This window comes from Triturus cristatus, chromosome 6, assembly GCF_964204655.1.
Source record: "Triturus cristatus chromosome 6, aTriCri1.1, whole genome shotgun sequence".
Classification (NCBI taxonomy): Eukaryota; Metazoa; Chordata; class Amphibia; order Caudata; family Salamandridae; genus Triturus; species Triturus cristatus.
In genome coordinates, this window is record NC_140589.1 from 298,370,656 (window position 1) to 298,388,756 (window position 18,101).

Consider the following 18,101-nt stretch of genomic DNA (forward strand, 5'->3'; position numbering starts at 1 on the left):
TGGGTCCTATCACCGCCGGTGACCGTCTTCTATTATATAGTGCAGACATCATGCCCTCATTCCCTAGCCCATGCCTGTCTGCCTTGAAAGCGGGATCTGCCTGCGGGCGTGTATCCATTGGTTGATTACTTTCAATTGGGCCGCCCAATAATATAGTTTTATGTCGGGAGTGCAATGCCGCCATCGTACCACCCTTTAGTCAGTTTGCGCTGCGCTATGCGTGCCGGTTTGTTCCCCCATAACAGTCCGGAGACCTGGGTCGCTATCTTTTTGAAATAATCAGCTGGCACGGGGTAAGGTGTATTTTCCAGGGCGTACAGGAACCGAGGCAGTGCCATCATTTTAAATAGCGCCGTCTTCCCTAGCAGTGTCAAAGGCAATGTACCCCAGTGTAGGAAGGTGGATATCTGACTATGGTTACCCCCAAATTTTTTGCCTAGTGTCTAGCTGGTTTTTCGACTTAGTTGGCCTGAGATCCTGCCATTCAGGATCTCAGCCTAGCTGTTCTCTCTTTAAAATGGACTCCATGTACCCTAGGTACATACCCAATTGGTTGGATCACCCTGTGAGCCCCTGTACCAGTGTACACTAGGTACCCAGGGCATTGGTGTATCTAAGGCCTGCCAGGGGCTGCAGCATGTATTATGCCACCCCAGGCTTGGCCTAACAAATTTGACACAACTGGCTGATCACTCAGCTGGGATAAGTTGGTGTAACCACCTCTTACTTAGGTGTAGTATACCTATACCTAACCTTAAATGGGACACATGTTAACCTATAAGTCACTCCTATGGCAGGCCTTAACAATCCTGAAGGCAGAGTGCTTGGTTCCATGTGAGATGGTGTTCTGGCATGAGCTGAGCCTGTCTGAAGTGGTCGGAACAACTTCCTTCTACTGTTTCCAGATATCGTCATACCATATACTCTTAAGTGCATTATGAACCTCGCGGTTAAATGCTATCTTTGGTTTGGCTTTATCAAAACATGTCGAGTAAGGTGTCATACGAATTGGAATACTAACCCCTCGCCAATTCTGGCGACGGGGTTAGCATTCCACCCTTCTAGAGGGACACGACATGTACAGTACCTGAAACCCGGGTAAAATCAGACATAGCCTCAGCTCCACAAAATGGATGCTGCCACCACAGACACAAGTCTGCCCTCCTGCTGCTGGGAGTCCTTCCAGCTTGGGAGGTGTGGACAAAGGGTTTCCTGCCAGGGGAGGTGCGTGCACCACCCCAGACAGGATTTTGTGTATTGGTCAGGTAGGGCTGAAAGAAACCAGACATGCCTGTGGCTCACAAGGAGCCTCGGTGCATATGCCAGTTCAATCCGGTCCTGGGGCACACCAGTCCCGGGCCTGGGGCGAGCTGGACAAAGGATTGGGGGTGTAACCACCCCCCTTCCTGGTCCCACCCATAGGGAGGGACCTAGCAGGTAGTCCGGCCCCTAGAATCCGCTTAAAGGTAGGAGCTGTGTCCTAAGACTTCAGACATCCTGGAATCAACTTGAAACTAAGAAGAAGACGGGAACTTCGACATTCTGCTGCACAGAAGACTGAAGGAAATCTCCCCTGTGGTCAGGGAGTGACCACCTTGCTAACGCAAGCACCATCCAGCGAATCAACGTCTGCTTTGCCGCCGCCTCCCGCCGGAGCCCGAGCCCAGAGACTGACAAGACCTGGACCTCCAGACCTCTCACCGCCCGATCCACAGTCCCTGAAAAGAGGAGACCCGTGGAGGCACCGAGACACGTGGAGCCAGCCATCTTGGAACGACGACGACAAGCTGCAAGCGCAACAACCGAGGCTCCCTCCAAGTTGTGCTTTAGGATCTGAGAAGCCCAACCCTCGAGCAGCATCTGCACCAAAGGTGAGCCCTCCAGCATCTCCACGATCTGCGTGGGGCCCTTCTGCATTTTGCCACTCGACGCGCCTAACCGGTTGCTGGCCCGCTGGCTAGTGGCCATTTTGGCGACGAACTTCAAGAACTACACCGCTGGTCTGGTTGCTCCAGACTGGCCCTTGCTCCCCTCCAAAGGAGCAGTCCCTCTGACCTTGCTGGTCAGAACAATCAGCTTATCTTGTTCTCCACAACAATTGCTTTTGCCAAGGCTTGTTTGCTTCGATCAAGTCGCCGACACCGCCGACAGCGAGAGCCTGCGTGGGACAGCTCGTGAACCGACTCCTGGACGTCGTCGACCTCCAGGGACCACGTGGCTGCAGAGACAAGCTACACCTTTCTTCCTGTTTGCACCCGACATTGCCTGGTACCCACCTGGTGCCACGCCGGTCACTGGCTAGTGACTGTGAACACTGTCCCCTCTGCTTACAGGTCTTCTACAACACCGATCCACTCTTGGATCCACCGCATCTCTCCCGGACCGACCGCCTGCAGCATCTTTGTCCACAGGCTCCACTGAACAGATAGAAGAAACCCGACGCACTTCGAGGCCTATGCACCCGCTTCCTGTGGGTGAGGTAAAGCTGGCACTCCGGTGCCCAAGTGTAGAGAATCATCTCTAGTGTCTGTGTTTCCAATCTTGAGTTCATAGTCCATCCGGAAGATCCTTTTTGCAGTAACTTTGTACTTTTTACGCACCCATTGAAAACCTATGGGAGCACGCGTGTGACTATTTGCTCTGCACACGCAACCCGTGGACCTCCTGGTCACTAACTGAAGTTAGCTCCTTGTAGGCCCAGCGATTCTAGAGGCCCTAGGCCTTTTCCCTTTTCTGTTCGTGGTACTTATACCACTATTTTAGTAGATGGTTTGAGCGGCCACCAGGGCCTATCCATATAAAGTGCAACTTCTGTGTATTCTACTGTAATCTTGTTTGACGATTTGTGCTCCTGTGCTCATAAAGAGACAAGGGGTTACTTTGAGAAATAAATACATATATATTTTGAATATATATCTGTGTGGTGTCCTTTCATTGGTATAAAAGGGGGTTGCATTTGGTAAAACAGCTGGCTTAACACGCTTCACGAGTTTAGCCTCAAAGACTGCTTAGCCTACGCTACCACTAGGGCAGCTAGTCCGAAAAGGTTGACTTACAACCACACCATAAGGGTTGCTTGGCATGGTACAAGGTGATCACTTTAACTAGTCAGCATCATATACCAGGCCAACTTCTCACATTGGTGAGCAGCGGTTGGATTTGAGCTTGCTGTGTTTTACCATTGTAATCTCTTGGTTACCAATTGAAAGATCACATAGGTACCTGTAGGTACATATAAAACAAGATTAGATATACTTAAGTTCTACTGAACTTAGTTGTTGTAGAGCAAAGGGAGTAGCACACCCTGACTACAACTACTAGATAGGTTTAGTAGGTAAACCCAAGTGTAGGTAGATTGCAACACATCCACCCACACTTAAGAGCAATGGCTGGGGCAGAGGGGTCCACTGTACCCATCTCTGTTGAGAGTGACCCCCAGAGGGCACCATCCATCTTTGCTACCCTTAATCAAAATGAGCTCAGGCAGTTGGCAAATATCAGGGGCCTTAAACAGCCCAAGAATCCTACTTCTGCTGAACTCAGAGAGCTTTTACAGGCTGATGAAGATCAGAAAGCTCTCAGGAAAGCCTCCCAGTTAGGCCCCTTAGGGACAGGAACAGGAGGCCCCCCTTCTGAAGATGCTACTGAAGTACCCCTTTCCAATAGCCATCCCTTAGATGAGAATCATACTACAGAGGAGGAAAGTGGTGAGGATACAGAAAGTAGTGAGGATGAAGGGAGAACTAGCCCAGTGCCAAGTGTTATACTTGGCCCAGCTAAACTAAGGCTATTGGGGACTGACAATGGGATCATCCCATTGGATCTCCCCAGTGGACTTAACCAGGGGCTTGGGAGGCAAAGGAATCGCTCAGGTGACTCTAATGCTTCTCATGCCTCTAGAGGCTCTCAAGCTATAAAGTGCAACTTCTGTGTATTCTACTGTAATCTTGTTTGACGATTTGTGCTCCTGTGCTCATAAAGAGACTAGGGGTTACTTTGAGAAATAAATACATATATATTTTGAATATATATCTGTGTGGTGTCCTTTCATTGGTATAAAAGGGGGTTGCATTTGGTAAAACAGCTGGCTTAACACGCTTCACGAGTTTAGCCTCAAAGACTGCTTAGCCTACGCTACCACTAGGGCAGCTAGTCCGAAAAGGTTGACTTACAACCACACCATAAGGGTTGCTTGGCATGGTACAAGGTGATCACTTTAACTAGTGAGCATCATATACCAGGCCTACTTCTCACACCCAGTGAGTTGCATCCCTAAGCGCTCCAGGGGGGGCAATAGATTTCTTTTTAGAAAGTCACCCGGATCAGCCGTGACATACACACCCAGATACTTAAAGGCGTCACCAGTGATCTGCAGAGGGCAGTCCCTTGGGAGTTGTGGTGGTGGGCCCCCGAAGCACAAAGAGTACCGACTTGGATCAGTTTATTGTATATCCAAACGCTCGACCGAACTGGTCACATATATTCAGTAGCACTAGAATGGATCGCCTGGGTGAAGTCAAATACAATAGGACATCGTCCGCGTACAATGAGATGCGGTCTTCCCAGCTGTCCACCCACCTAAGACCCCGGATCATTGGCTCCCATCTGAGCCATGCCGCTAACTGCTCCAGGACAAGGGCAAATAATAACGGTGACAGGGGGCAGACCTGACGCGTGCCCCGGGACAGCGGCAAGTCATGGGATATGTGACCATTCGCAGTCACGTGCGCCAGTGGTTTTGTGTACAAGAGACGCACCCATGCGCAGAAATTTGGGCCAAAGCCCAAGTGCGTCAGCACCGTGAACAAGAAAGGCCACTCCACCATATCAAACGCCATACGGGCGTCCAGCGATAAAAGAACGGCTGGCTCTTGAAGATATGGTATGCGGGCTATCACTCCGTGCAGGCGCCTCAGGTTCAGTGCCGTATTTCTATTGGGCATAAAGCCGGACTGGTCCGGGTGAATTAAGGTTGTGAGGTGCGGGGTCAGCCTGATCGCGAGGAGCTTTGCAAGAATTTTGGCCTCTGCGTTGATTAGGGAAATGGGGCGGTAGGAGGTGCAGTCCTCCAGGGGCTTCCCGGGCTTTGGGATCACCACCACCATGGCCAAACGCTGATCCGGCGGGAGCTCACCCATTTGCAAGCAATCGCGGTACATATTGAGCAGATGCGGGGCCACCTTCCCCGCCAGCCTTTTATAAAGCTCCGCGGGTATACCATTTGGCCCTAACGCTTTTCCAGATTGCAGGTTATCGATTGCCACCTGCAACTCATCAGTGGTAAGGTCAGCCTCTAGTGTAAGGGCCGCCTCTGGTGTTAGCTTGGGCATTGCTATATCTTTTATATAGGTCAACGCCTCTTCCACGGACATCTCGGAGAGTGATGTGTAAACCTGTCGAAAGTTCTGCGCTAACATTTGCACTATAGCGCGCGGATCAGTCACTGTTAGGTTATCCCTTGTGTTAAGCTGCGCTATCCACTTTCGGTCTCGCTCCCGTTTATCGAGCCATGCCAGGAGCTTTCCGGCTTTATCGCCGGTCTCCTATACCTTGTGTCTCGTGGCCGTGAGTCGGAGACGAGTCCTTTCTGCGAGATATTCCTTATGCCGCATTTGTTGTAGCTGCAAGTGCCGGGCTGTGGCCGGAGTTGGGTTGTGCGAGTGCTGGGTGTCGGCTTTCTGCAATTCTAATTCAATGGTAGTGAGCTCTTGCTCCCGTTCACGCCTATGTCCCATGATAGCGGCAATGGCCTGCCCCCTCAGCACTGTCTTGTATGCTTCCCACAGGTGGATCGGGGATTGGACCGACGTGACATTTTCTTGGAAGAAATGGCGCGTTGTAATGACCATAGTTTTCAGGATCTTGGGGACCTCCAGGTATCCTGGGAGTATGGGGAAAATTCGCTGCCGTCCCTTTTGACAATAGGTATGAGTTAAAAGGACTGGGGAGTGGTCCGATATGCCCCGAGGTCTAATTTCAATCTTGTCCACCTTCTTCAAACTATCTGGGGATGCCAGAAAGTAGTCTATTCTGGATAAGCTGTTATGCACACCAGAGTGAAAAGTGAATTGACGCGCCATGGGGTGGCGGTACCGCCATACGTCCGCCAACCCCAATGCATCCAGAAAGCTCCCCAGCTGCGATACCCCCCGAGTTTGCTCCCTCGCAGAGTGTCTGTCTAATGTCCCATCTATCGTGGCATTGAAGTCCCCCCGTATTAGTAACTCTCCTGTCGGAAGGTCAAGAAGGAACTCGCTGAGTGCCGGGAGTGTGACTGCATGTAATGCCAGGGGAATGTAAACTGACACTATATTGATAGGGTGCCCTTCCCACTGACCAACAGTAGCTGCAAAGCGACCACCCCGTCCGTCGCCGTTCTGTGTATGATGAGTGGTGACTGATTTCGCACTAAAATGCCCACTCCTCTGGAGCCAGTTGTGAATTCCGAGTGGACTGCCATCCTGAACCCGCACCTGTCCATTGCCCGACAAGCGGTACCAGTGAGGTGCGTCTCCTGTAACATGACCACCGCCAGGGAGCAGCGTTTAAGATATTGTAGGACTAACCCTCTTTTAATTTTGTCCCCCAGTCCATGCACGTTCCACGTCACCAGCGACAAGGTGGCCATCTGTGTGCTGGGGACGTGCTCTCGCTCAGAGGTCCGTGAATCTGGCGCCGCCATTGCTGATATTGTGTGTATGGAGGGTATGAAGCTTACGTGGACCGTGCCGCTGCCACCCTGTGTCTTGGAAAGTGTTGCCTACTTGTGCCTGTGTGGTGCATACTAACAACAAAACTCGTAACCAGAACAACAAGTCCCTTCCCTCCACCTCCCTCCCTGCCTCCCTGCTCAGCAGATTTAAAACTACCCGCCACCCCAACATTGCAGAGCGCTTCGTACCCAATCCCTATAACCGTACTTGCGGTTCGAGGGTGAGAAATCCGGGGAACATCGCAGTCTCCCCCCTCCTTGAAGTATACTGTTCATTTGAGGTTCGCCGCCGCTTCTTAGCTAGGCCCCCGGCCACCGGCCCAGGCCCATCCCCCGGCTGTCAAAGGCAGTCCCAGCAAACTGGGGCCGCCCGACTGAGCCTCGCCGTGACCCTTAGTGTTAGCCCTTGGGGACCTCCCGGAAGGTCAGTTGTGTCAATCAGTTCATTGACCCTTATGATCAGTCTTTAGCCTCCGGGCCAGGTGCGCTGTCTTCGTCCTGTTCCTGACTACTCTCCTTGGGATGCCTCTCCATCATCCGCAGTTGCTGGCATCTCCCAGATCGTCCAGATCCGTCCCTTCGTCGCCATCCCTCGAGCCACTCATGGGCCTCGTCCGGAGTGTCAAAAAACCAGGTCTTTCCCTCCGCAACCACACGCAGTTTTGCCGGATATAGCATGGAGTAGGGAATTTCTCTGCGCCGAAGCTCTTTTTTAACCTCTAGGAAGCTCCTACGGCGCTTGGCGACTGCCGCCGTGTAGTCCGGGAAGAAGGAGAGCACCGAGTTCTGGATGCGAAGTGGTGGGGCCACTCTTGCTGCTTGCAGTATTGCATCCCGGTCGCGGAAATTGAATAACCGGGCCAGGATTGGTCTAGGAGGTGCTCCAGTTTTAGGCCTGCCGCCCGGCACCCTGTGTGCCCTTTCCACTGAGAAATAGGCCGAAAAGCCCTTTGGCTGGAGTCTTGTTTTTATCAGTTCCTCGACATAAAGGTCCATGGCCGGGCCCCCTTCGTTTTCGGGTACACCCGTAAGGCGGACATTGTTGCGACGGGAACGCCCCTCCTGGTCATCCAACTTCGCCGCCATTAGCTTGTTTTCAGTCTCAAGGAGGCTAACTTTTTTAATTAACGTGGCCGTGTCACCTACCAGGGTTTTCGTTACCTGTTCCACCTCCGTGACTCTAGCAGACATTTTTTGGAAGTCGGCTCGTAGGAAGGAGACATCTGTGGAGATGGTGCCCACAGTTGACTTTACATCGGCCAGAGTGGCCATTATGTCTTCCAATGTCACTTTTGCAGTCTTTTCTGCCTCCGGGGCTCTATCTGGCACCTCTCTGCGGTCCTCTGAGTCTTTCGCATAGGCGTACTTGTCCAGCTTGCCCTGGGCGGCTCTGCGTTGGCCCCTGCCCCCCATTTATGCCTGGATTACTCTGCGCCAGCCGGTAATCGCCGCCGCCAGCCGTTGGGGCTTACCTCCACACGCGGCCTGTCGGTTTTCCCGCCGTGTAAGTTTCTATATGGGGGTGAGGTCCGGTGTTCAAAGTTATCGATTTACTTTAGAAAATGCTGTCCACGTGGGGGGGGGGTGGGGCACTCCACCCGATCTGGTGACCCCCGTTAGCCACTCCGGGCGCCCCTACAGCCAAGACTCCGTCCGTATTGATTAGGCGCGGTGGAACCAGGGTTCTCCGGCCTGAGCCGCGGCACGCTCCGCGCGCCAATTCAGCCAGCACACACCGAGGCCAACACCGGGTCCCCAAGTCGTGGCGACTGTAGCTCTATTTGACCCCCAGGGTCGCCCTTAGTGTCCCCGGTGTCTCTAAGCAAGGTCCACGGTGCCCAGGCCGGGGCCCTTAGAAAATGGCCCGTAGTGATGGGGTCCGGGGGGAGGCGGGGGCCGGGTTTCCCGCTATGTCTACCGGACCCCGTTCTGCCGTAGGTGGGTGTCCTCACTCTTTTCTCCCACACCCTGCCTCTTTCAGTTTCAGAGTCCACCCGGGGCCGGGGTCCGATTCAACCCCCGATCTGCCCTCACTCACCGATCTGTCCTCTCACACCGTGGGGCACCGCAGCAGCAGGTCACACGACCATCCCCTAGTCTGCGCTTCTCAGGGCTCACCTCCTCACCAGACTTGCAGGATCCAGCGCCGCGGGCGTTTCTCCCTCAGCCGCGTCTTTATACTGCCTCCCAGGGGGGGAGGGGGGCAGAGCCGCCACTGTCGAGCGCAAGCTCTGCCTGCGCCCCACCGTCCCCCGCCGACGTTAATGCCACTGCCGGGCACACCCCCGCCTCCAAGGGCCGCCCGCCTCTCGCCGGGTCTATGATTCAGGGCAGTCTTCGGCTTCAGTTCTTCCGATAGGCTGCACCGCCGCACCCAGTCCCTCTGGCGTCCTAGGCGGCGCAGGCACTCAGGAAGCAGACCGATCGGCGCACCGGCGATTCCGGTCGTTGCTGGTCGCCTTCAAGGTCGGATTTTGTCCCGGATAATGTGCGGATGGTGAGGGGAGTCTACCTCGTCCCCGGAGCTATTCTATTCCGCGGCCACCTTCAGACGGCGTTAAGCCACGCCCCCTGGAAGACTTTTTTTTAACAGATTTTTTTTTTAAACTTTATCATTTTGTTAATTATACTCTTAAAATCAACATTTGCATTCAGACAATACTCCATATTTCTGTTAAACATACTGCACGTCAGAGTCTACTAAAATAATCATGTTTTAGGTGGGGAGCACCTCTTAGCTAAGCCATAGCGACTCTCGTTTAGCCAACAAGAGCAGCAGAGAGCAAGCCTATATTCCGGCCTGCTAGAGTCCGCCGTGTGTCCCAGAAGGACCATTAAGAGGGTTAATTGCATAGGGTGGCCCAAGTTATCGGTCAACTTGACTTCTACTTCAAGCCAGAAGCTGTATACTACAGGGCATTGCCAGGCCAAGTGTAGGAAGTCCACTGTTTTGATTTGCCATCTTTGGCACTCCACACTTGCAGTTGTGTCAAATTTACACACCAGTTCAGGAGGATAGTACAATCACTTGAGGAACCTGAAGTGTAAAAGCTTAAGACTGTTGTTTGAAGAAATTAAGTTAACCTGTGCACAGCAGTACAAGCTTGTGTTTTTGGGGATATCTTGCACATGGCCACATTTCCATTATCATTTAGAGGGTAGGCCAGGATATCTCCGCTGTTTCCACACATTTTATAAAGTCAGAAATGCTATTCTAGCAGACCGGTTAAGGCATACATATGTGATCATGTCCAGGGAGAGAGTGAGCTTTTCCAGGTGTTTAGCATTTGATTGTAACGAATTGTACCCAGGGAAACTGATGTCCCATCCGCAAGAACTCACACCGGTGTAATGATGTAACCACTCCCTGCTCCAGAGCTGGGGGTGACATGGGATTGTGAGCAAGTCGCAGGGCTAGGGAGTATAGTAAGGCCATACCCGACCCATGTGCAAGCATCCACAATGCACACTGTGCATTATGTTGTATTTATGGTAGCAAGCCAAAACCTTTATGACCTACACAGGGAGATATCTAAATCCACTATTCTTTCCAAGGGCAATCTTTATTCCTTCAATAGCTAGTCCCTCTTTAGGAGGGAACCCCCAAGGCGTTCGACTCCAGCACCATGCCAAAGATCCTCCTCATCTTTACATCATCACCAGGACAGTGAGTACAAGGACAGTGAGTATGAAAAGGGGTCAAACAAGAATGCTTGTACTTATCTCCTAATTCTACTGAATATATAGCCATCGCAGATAGATTGCCTTACTCCAAGCCCTCAACAGCAGCAAGTGCTCTTGGCCTCTCCTTCCCTTCTGAGCTAAGGTTGAGTTTAAGGCAAGCACTACGCTAACTTAGGCTCTGAGAGAGCTGCTGCCGCCGCAGTGAGTCAATTCCTGCCTGCCAGAGATCTGCACAGACTTAGGAGCATGGGGGAGGTGACGAGTAGCTACACTGGAGCGTTACCAATCACTTATCCTCAGGTCTTTTGTGATCTTTTAAGAAGCATCTGTTATGCCACTTCCTCCTTCTGGTCAGTTGCAACGCAGGGGAATCTACGATTCCCGCCCACTCTACCACCAGCTGACTTTGGAGTAGTGTATAAAGCGTTTTAGTTCTGACTTGAAGGCCCAGTAGTCACAGTCCTATTGCTAACAGTTCTTTAAAATATACATAGTGTAAGCTCTGTCCCTCCCCAAGAGCAGTAATTGTGTCTTACCACATGCTATTGGTTGTTTGGTGTATCAGTTTCACCTGAGGGAGTATTTTACATCTGAAAAGTACTCTGGATTATTACACATGAAAATATTTATCTTAGATGAATTGCATCCAGAAAGGAATCTTTATTTCTTATGTTTTTCACTGTTACACGCATTTAATATTTTTGTCAAGTCTTACAATGTAAGATAGAACTGTTTTCTTTGCCAATGCTTGTTTTCCTTGGTAGTCTAGAGAGCCATAAATGACACATGGGCATTAGGGCTCCTCAACTGATTTGTATGTTTTTATGATGATGTTAACACCTCTTCAGTTCTCTGTCCTATCAGATCAAAATGAAAGTAAAACGGCATGCACGTTTGATGCACTTTGTTGTCTCCGATTGCCACCAAAGAGCTAGAAATCTTCAATTAGCAAGTTTTTTCTGGTTAAATTCTATTTAAATGCTTCTTGTTATCCCAGTAAGCAAGTCACAGTAACTGTTTTTTCCTGCTAAACATTTTTCTGTATATGTCAGCAGTGGTGTAAATAGGGCCCTCGCTCGAACCTAATGCAGCCAAGGAAATTGGACCCAGCCCCCTAGCTTGATAGATAAAAAAGCACAGCTGATAAATGAGGAGAAGTGGGCACCTCACAGCCCTGGTGCCACTGCACCCTCTGCACCATTGATAGCTACACATCGCTGTCAGATCTGTTTTAGCTCGATTGGTATAAGGAACCAGGCACAAAACCCCATACTTTTATGGTGCTTGACCTGGAAACTTGAGACTTCACCAGAGTAGCTGGTGTGTAGGCAACAACTGCCCCGTTTTTTTCCCCGGTTGTATTTTGACTGGCCAGACGCTTCCAGAGGTGAGGGTATCTGCCAGGAAATGCTGCTACCTCTCCAAATGGAATTTAAAACAACTGAACCTTCACTGTTTGTTTAGAAAATGTTATTTTACATTTCGAACAGTTGGTAATCCGAATAGATGCCACTGTTACTGTCCTATTGTGTCCTGGTAGTTATATGAAACCTATTTACACTTTAGTCGGTATGTTAATTACACTGCGAATAAATGGCCCCTTTTCTTGTCATCATTGCTCAGGTATGACTTGTGATTGTTTCCATAAAGGGGCTGTGAAGAGCGTGATGTGGGATCTGCTCTGAAAGTGTCCCATGGGTTACATTCGCTTTCATATTTATGAGTCTTTGTGGCAGACTTTTATTTTAACCATGCTCTATGGCCCTCTTGGGTTGTTTTAGCTTGTGTGCTGGTGAAAGAGCCATTATACACCGCTTTTCTTTCTATGCCACTGTCACAGGTTGAAAAGAATTAGCGGTTTGGAAGGACACCTAGCAATATCACCCAGACATCTGTGCTGCTATTATAGATGTGCCTCCGAGGAAGCACTGTTGGCTAAGACAGTGGGATGAATGCGGAGGGCTTCCAAATGACGGCCACAAGTGCCAGAGCACAGGATTTCAGAATATCCACTGAAAAAAAGACTTTGTGACTGTATGGAATGGGAATTGTTTACGTATTTGTTGGACAACCCTGCTGTATGCAGATGTAATCATTGTCCACTATGTCAACTGTTATGAAATTGTATACTTTTTTTCACTTTCTATAACCACAATTTGATATCTAATTTTTGTTCACTTTCAATAGCCAAAATTTGATGAGATCAACCCAAATTGGAGAACCTCAATCGAAAAAAGAAAGAAAATGAAAGGTACGTGCTCTAAGGTCAATTTACATTTTTGGCGTGTAAGGATAATACTAGAATAATAAGGCGTAGAACCTAGGCCGCCTTCTCCGTAACAACAGCTTCTGTGTAGGGAGCAGAGGAGCGCCCCTAGTGAAAGGAGAAGGTTTTTGCTTCCCACCGGGACACCAGTACACACTGGTTAGACAGGTAGCTTGCACCCACAGGAAGCCTCCCTCAGCGGGCCTGTAATGATCGTTATTGCCACTCAACAGGTGTATTCCGGTCGGGGCCTAGCTCCCAGCATTCCTTTAAGGATGCTATATATTTTATTTCTTTCACTAGGTTTAACGCGTTCTACCTGTGTCTCCACAGAAAAGGAATCCTTGTATCCACTCATTGACGTGAACTGGTGGGCAGATAATGCTGTAATCCTGGCGCGCTGCTCCGGTGCTTTAACCGTTTCTTCGGTGAAATCCCTGAAGAACTTGCTGGGAAAGTCCTGTGAATGGTTCGAGCCCGCCCCACAGGTTACTGCTGCCCACGATGGTGGATTTCTGAGCTTGGAGGTAATCACATTTTACCAATGCATTTAGTCTATTTATAGTTGATGTGCAGTCAAATTTACACTTTTTGTTGCAATGTGGAAGCAATATTGTTTTTATTTTAATTAATGTTCAGTTAATCTAAAAAGTGTGATTTATCTCCAAAACCGGGAAATGTGAATGAAAAGCCTGGGGAGTGTTTTCACACTATCCATATCTATTTCCTAATATAACTTTAGTTTGCTCTGTTTACCTTTCACTCTAAAACTGTAACTTCACAGATTAAAATGAATGTTACTTTTGGAAATAGATTTGCGAAATCTAAGAGCTTACGCTCGAGTGTTGTGGCACTTTTTCAATATTTTGTTAGAAGTGTTGATTTTACAAAACGTGCATTGAAGAAAGACGTGTTTTCCAATTATTGGTAATGAGGACCTAAATGCACTCTTCTCGGAACGCATTTCTATCAAAAGATTAGTCGGGGGGGGGGGGGGTTCTAGTGGTGCCACTGCATTTCCTTGTTCACTAAAGCGTTTCTGGAAGCAGAACGAGTTTGAGTTGGAGGGCGGGTCGTCAGAATTTGTGGGATCTGTGATTGGACTGGTCCAGGCCTGAGAAGCCTCATTTCACGACCTCAAAATCATCATCTCCTACGCCAATGACACCCAGCTGATCCTCTCCCTCACCAAGGACCCCCACACCGCCAAAACCAACCTTCACGAAGGAATGAAGGCCGTCACCGGATGGATGAGGAACAGCTGACTGAAGCTGAACTCGGACAAGAAGGAGGTCCTCATCCTCGGATCCACCCCCTCGGCATGGAACAACTCCTGGTGGCCGACCGCACTGAGAACAGCTCCAGCACCCGACAACGCACGCAACCTAGGGTACCTCAACAGCAGACTCCGCTTCTACACTCCCACCCGCCAGCTTCGCTCTGCCGAACTCGCCACAGTCCCCCGCATCTGAAGAACGACCTCCGGTGGCAGATCATTCTCCCACCTCGCCGCCAAGACCTGGAACACCCTCCCCATCCACCCAAGGCAGACCCAAGACCTACTGACCTTCAGAAGACTCCTCAAGACCTGGCTCTTTAATCAGTAGCAGCATTCCACCCCTACCTCCCCCCCTCACCCCTCTCCCCCCCCCCCCCCCCACCGCCTTGAGACCCTCACGGGTATGTAGTGCGCTTTACAAATGCTATGATTGATTGATTGATTGATTTGCATGCATGGGTGGTGGGACGAGGGACAGAGCCAACCAGTAGTGTTCAGCATCACTTTAGCATTTGAGTGTATAACCCATAGTGGGTTACTGAACATACACTCTGTGAGCGCTATGAATCATCAGCAGTCTGGCTGCAGTGGAGAGCCGTGAAGATTGCTGAAGGTATCGAGTCCTGGTATCAAGAAAGGACAACATGGAAATGCACATGGAAGAGAGGGAGTGGTATCCAGGTGTTCCAACAAAGGGGCGTGTCAACTGGTGCAAATGAGATGATGGCTATTTTTTAAAAATGTATTTACAAATATTTGTGCATCTAATTTGTGGTCTATTTAGTGCTGGAGCTGCTTCTATTTTTAAGTGGGATGTTTGGCATTTTTATCCTATCCATTACTTTATCTTGTATTATTAAGTTATGTAATAAGTAGGCATTTTGGGTTTTATGTGTTCACAGGGTTGTTTTTCGAATTGCATGTCTCATGCCATTTCATTTGTGAAGGGAGATGGAGGTTAGGGATGAGGGGAAGTGAAAATGTGCCTGATTGCGTCCAGAGATAAGGTAACCTAGCACTTACGCCGTGAGCAAGCTTTCACTGCCTTTGACCAGTTCGAAAGCACACAAGGCATTATCTATGTTGAATCGCCTTTGTTTTTAGGTGACCAGTGGTCGATCTATCCTGCTCGCAGAAGCATAAGATGATAATTTCTATAAGTTCCTCTGCATTCATCCTCCACCTTTCAGTCCACAGCTTCATCTCTAAAGGATGGAGGGGAATCTTGCTTAAAAGATGCTGTGAACTACCCAGCCTATCCCATTCTACCTTCTTACATGGCAGACCCTTTAGAAGAGAAGGAAGGCCAAGAGGAGTGATCATTGCTTACAGATTTAGATAAACCCTTTATCCAACCCCCTTCCCCGGCTGTCTGTAGTCTAGATGTAGGCTGCTCAGCAGTTGCCATGGTCTGGCTTTAAAGAAACAGGTAACAAGGAAGTCAGAGCGAAGTCAGAGAATCGTCAACTACAATAAGGCTTTGGTTAGGAAGTTACAGTATAACACCATGCCTTTACAACAAGAAAAATAGTGGCAAAACGTGACCAGTTTGGGACCACAGTGCAAGGCAGGACTCCTCAAACATACATCTAATTTTGTATCCCTGCCATATAATCAGAGGTACACCTTAAATATGCAGAATTTCAAATTCAATACTTATGTAATGAAAAAGCAAACAAATGAGTGCAGTTGTTCTCCAAGACTATTAATGACCACTAAGATTTCTGGAAAAGAAAACATTTTTAGGTTGACAACATAATATTGGTCAGTACAGTTTTAAGGAGGATGCCAGAATGTTTTCGTTTCTGTACTAGTTTGGACACCATGCACATTTACGTTACATATAGGGCTATGTAGACCTTTTTCTGAGGAAAGTTATGCCACTCTCTAGATTGGTTATCTTCCTTTTCTTTCTGATGGATGCTCCCAATCGTACATTCCTCACCTTTAGGTTGTTCCCAGCCATCAGACTGGATCTGGAAGCTTTTCAGCAATGCCCCTGCATGCCGCTAGGTGCTGCCATGTAGTTTCTTGCTGGCTCTGTAACACCCTGGAAATGATGTAGCAGAGCTGCATAGAAATGTCACCCCTGTACGTTGAAGTCAGTTCCTTTGTTCCTGTGCCTTCCGACCAGGATCCAGAACTTTGATCTCATATTTGTTGACCATCTCTAAGAACAAGAACTAGTGTGCTAGGGAACTTTGTCCCTTCCAAAAAAGTCAGGCTTCATGCTAAGCCGTGATTGCAGCAAACAGATGTCGGTCATGGACCAACACGAGGTGTGCCTCTGGTGTCTGGGCTCAGGACACAACTCCAAGTCGTACAACAAGGTAGACCTGGGCATGTCTTCAAGCATCAAAAGAAGTCAAAACCTTTGCCTAGATCCTGCTCCAGGTCACAGGCGTGAGCTTGGTCTCACTCTCACACTTGGGGCTGCTCTTTCGAGTGGTCTCCCTTGCAGTTGAAGTCTAAATCAAAGTCAGAAAGAAAACATAAAAAATTGAAGCAGGACGCATCCCCATCCCAATACTGTATGTCCATTGAGAAGACCCGAGAGTGTCACAATGCTAGTCAGTCTCCTCTGGTGTCACCCAAATGCATAGCTGATTCCCTCAGCTGATCCTGATGCCTAGAGTTTCATGGGCTTTTGGCAATGCCATAGCAAATCTAGAGTTTCAGAGAAGCCATGCAGCAGATTTTCAGCACTTATCCGGCTACCTCTAGTGCACCTCCGGGCCCCAAGGATTAACAGGGGCCTCCAGTCGGGTACTGCCAGTGGGGCATTTCCCAGTGCCGATTGACCCTGTGGACCCGGTTCGGGGTCCAGTAACGACTCCAGTACATATGCCTGCTCCAGAGCCTATACCTGTACTGGGCCACCACTCCTTGATACAGAGATTGCTGCTTCAGAAGAAGACCTGTTACTAGTCAAATGTTCTACCCCAAACTGACTTCAGTCCCAACCAAAGTCGTGCTACAAAAATTACTGAAGTGCAACCGACTGTCCTACAGTCCTAACTGATGCCTTTTACAGCCGCGATCGTGCTGCCAGAGGCTCAATTTTTCTTTTGTCCATTTTTCTGAACAAAGGTACACTGCCAGAGGGAAATAAATGTTGGGGTTTAGGATGGTGCTCTTCCCCTCATTATAATGATGACAATTTCTATACAGCCTTTAAATGGGCTAGTGGGCTTGATACCTCCCCTGTTACGGGGTTGGAGTTCCCACTTGGGACACCTAGTGAAGAGTGTGTCATTTGAGATTGTGGTCCAAAGGGTACTGAGGTCCTGGATTTGCAAGTGGTTTCTGTTGAAAACAAGGCCTAATGTTCTCACAGAAATTGTAAACCCAGGACTTGCCACGTCTAAGTCCTTCTTTTCCTTCAACGAGGCCCTCACGATACTTTGATGGGCACTTGTTCCAACCCATGGTCCTGTCCGTCATTAAATTTGCAGGTGGCCAAACTTCACAGGCTGGCACCTGGTGCCTGAGAAGTTACTGGTGGAGGCATTTGCCAGTAAGGTTAACCCTAATTCTTGTCCTACGGCTCCTCCAGATATGGTGTCCAAGCAGACTAGGGCTTGTTCTCTTCGGCCAGCCTGATAAAAACAACATGTTTTTTCTTAGCTGATCTTCTATAGGCATGTCCTTGTGATATAGCAAGCAAGATATCTTGCCAACGGTTGCAGAAGCCCTTAGTGCCTTTGGCCACAAACAATACATTATGGCTAAGATGCAGCCAAGTTCATGATTTAGGCTGGCCTAAACACCACTGTTTGGGAAGGGCGGTTGGCACCAGCGTTGTGCTGCTCTGTCACACATGGATGCCTGCCATGGGATTTTCAGGAGATGTGCAGGCTTCTCTCATAGACATGCTCTTTGATGGATCATGCCTTTTTGGTGAAAAAAGATAATTCTGCCCTTGAGCATTTTAAGGATAGAAGAGCTATGGCACACTCTGTGGGAGTGTTGACCCCTGCCAAGCAGATCCCACATCAGTTTTGAATGTTTAGGGGTAGGCGTACAGACCGCACTAGTCACCCCGATCCATGACAGCAGTCACCTCCGTACTTTTTTAAGACCGGGAATGGAGGTCAGGGAGACAATGCGGTAATCACCCGGGGCACCAGTCTTCCCACTCCCGGTTACCTGTGGCAACT

The 18,101-nt window shown here is 49.4% G+C and overlaps 1 protein-coding gene across 2 annotated transcripts in view; it reads left to right on the forward strand.

Moving 5' to 3' along the window:
• Positions 1-18,101, forward strand: part of NBAS (NBAS subunit of NRZ tethering complex) — a 2,067,161-nt gene that overhangs the window by 519,070 nt on the left and 1,529,990 nt on the right. For both annotated transcript variants that reach the window (XM_085610668.1, XM_085610669.1), the window contains exons 13-14: positions 12,584-12,647; positions 12,996-13,189. In XM_085610668.1, the coding sequence (XP_085466794.1) occupies positions 12,584-12,647; positions 12,996-13,189 (258 nt within the window). The remainder of the gene's footprint in view (positions 1-12,583; positions 12,648-12,995; positions 13,190-18,101) is intronic.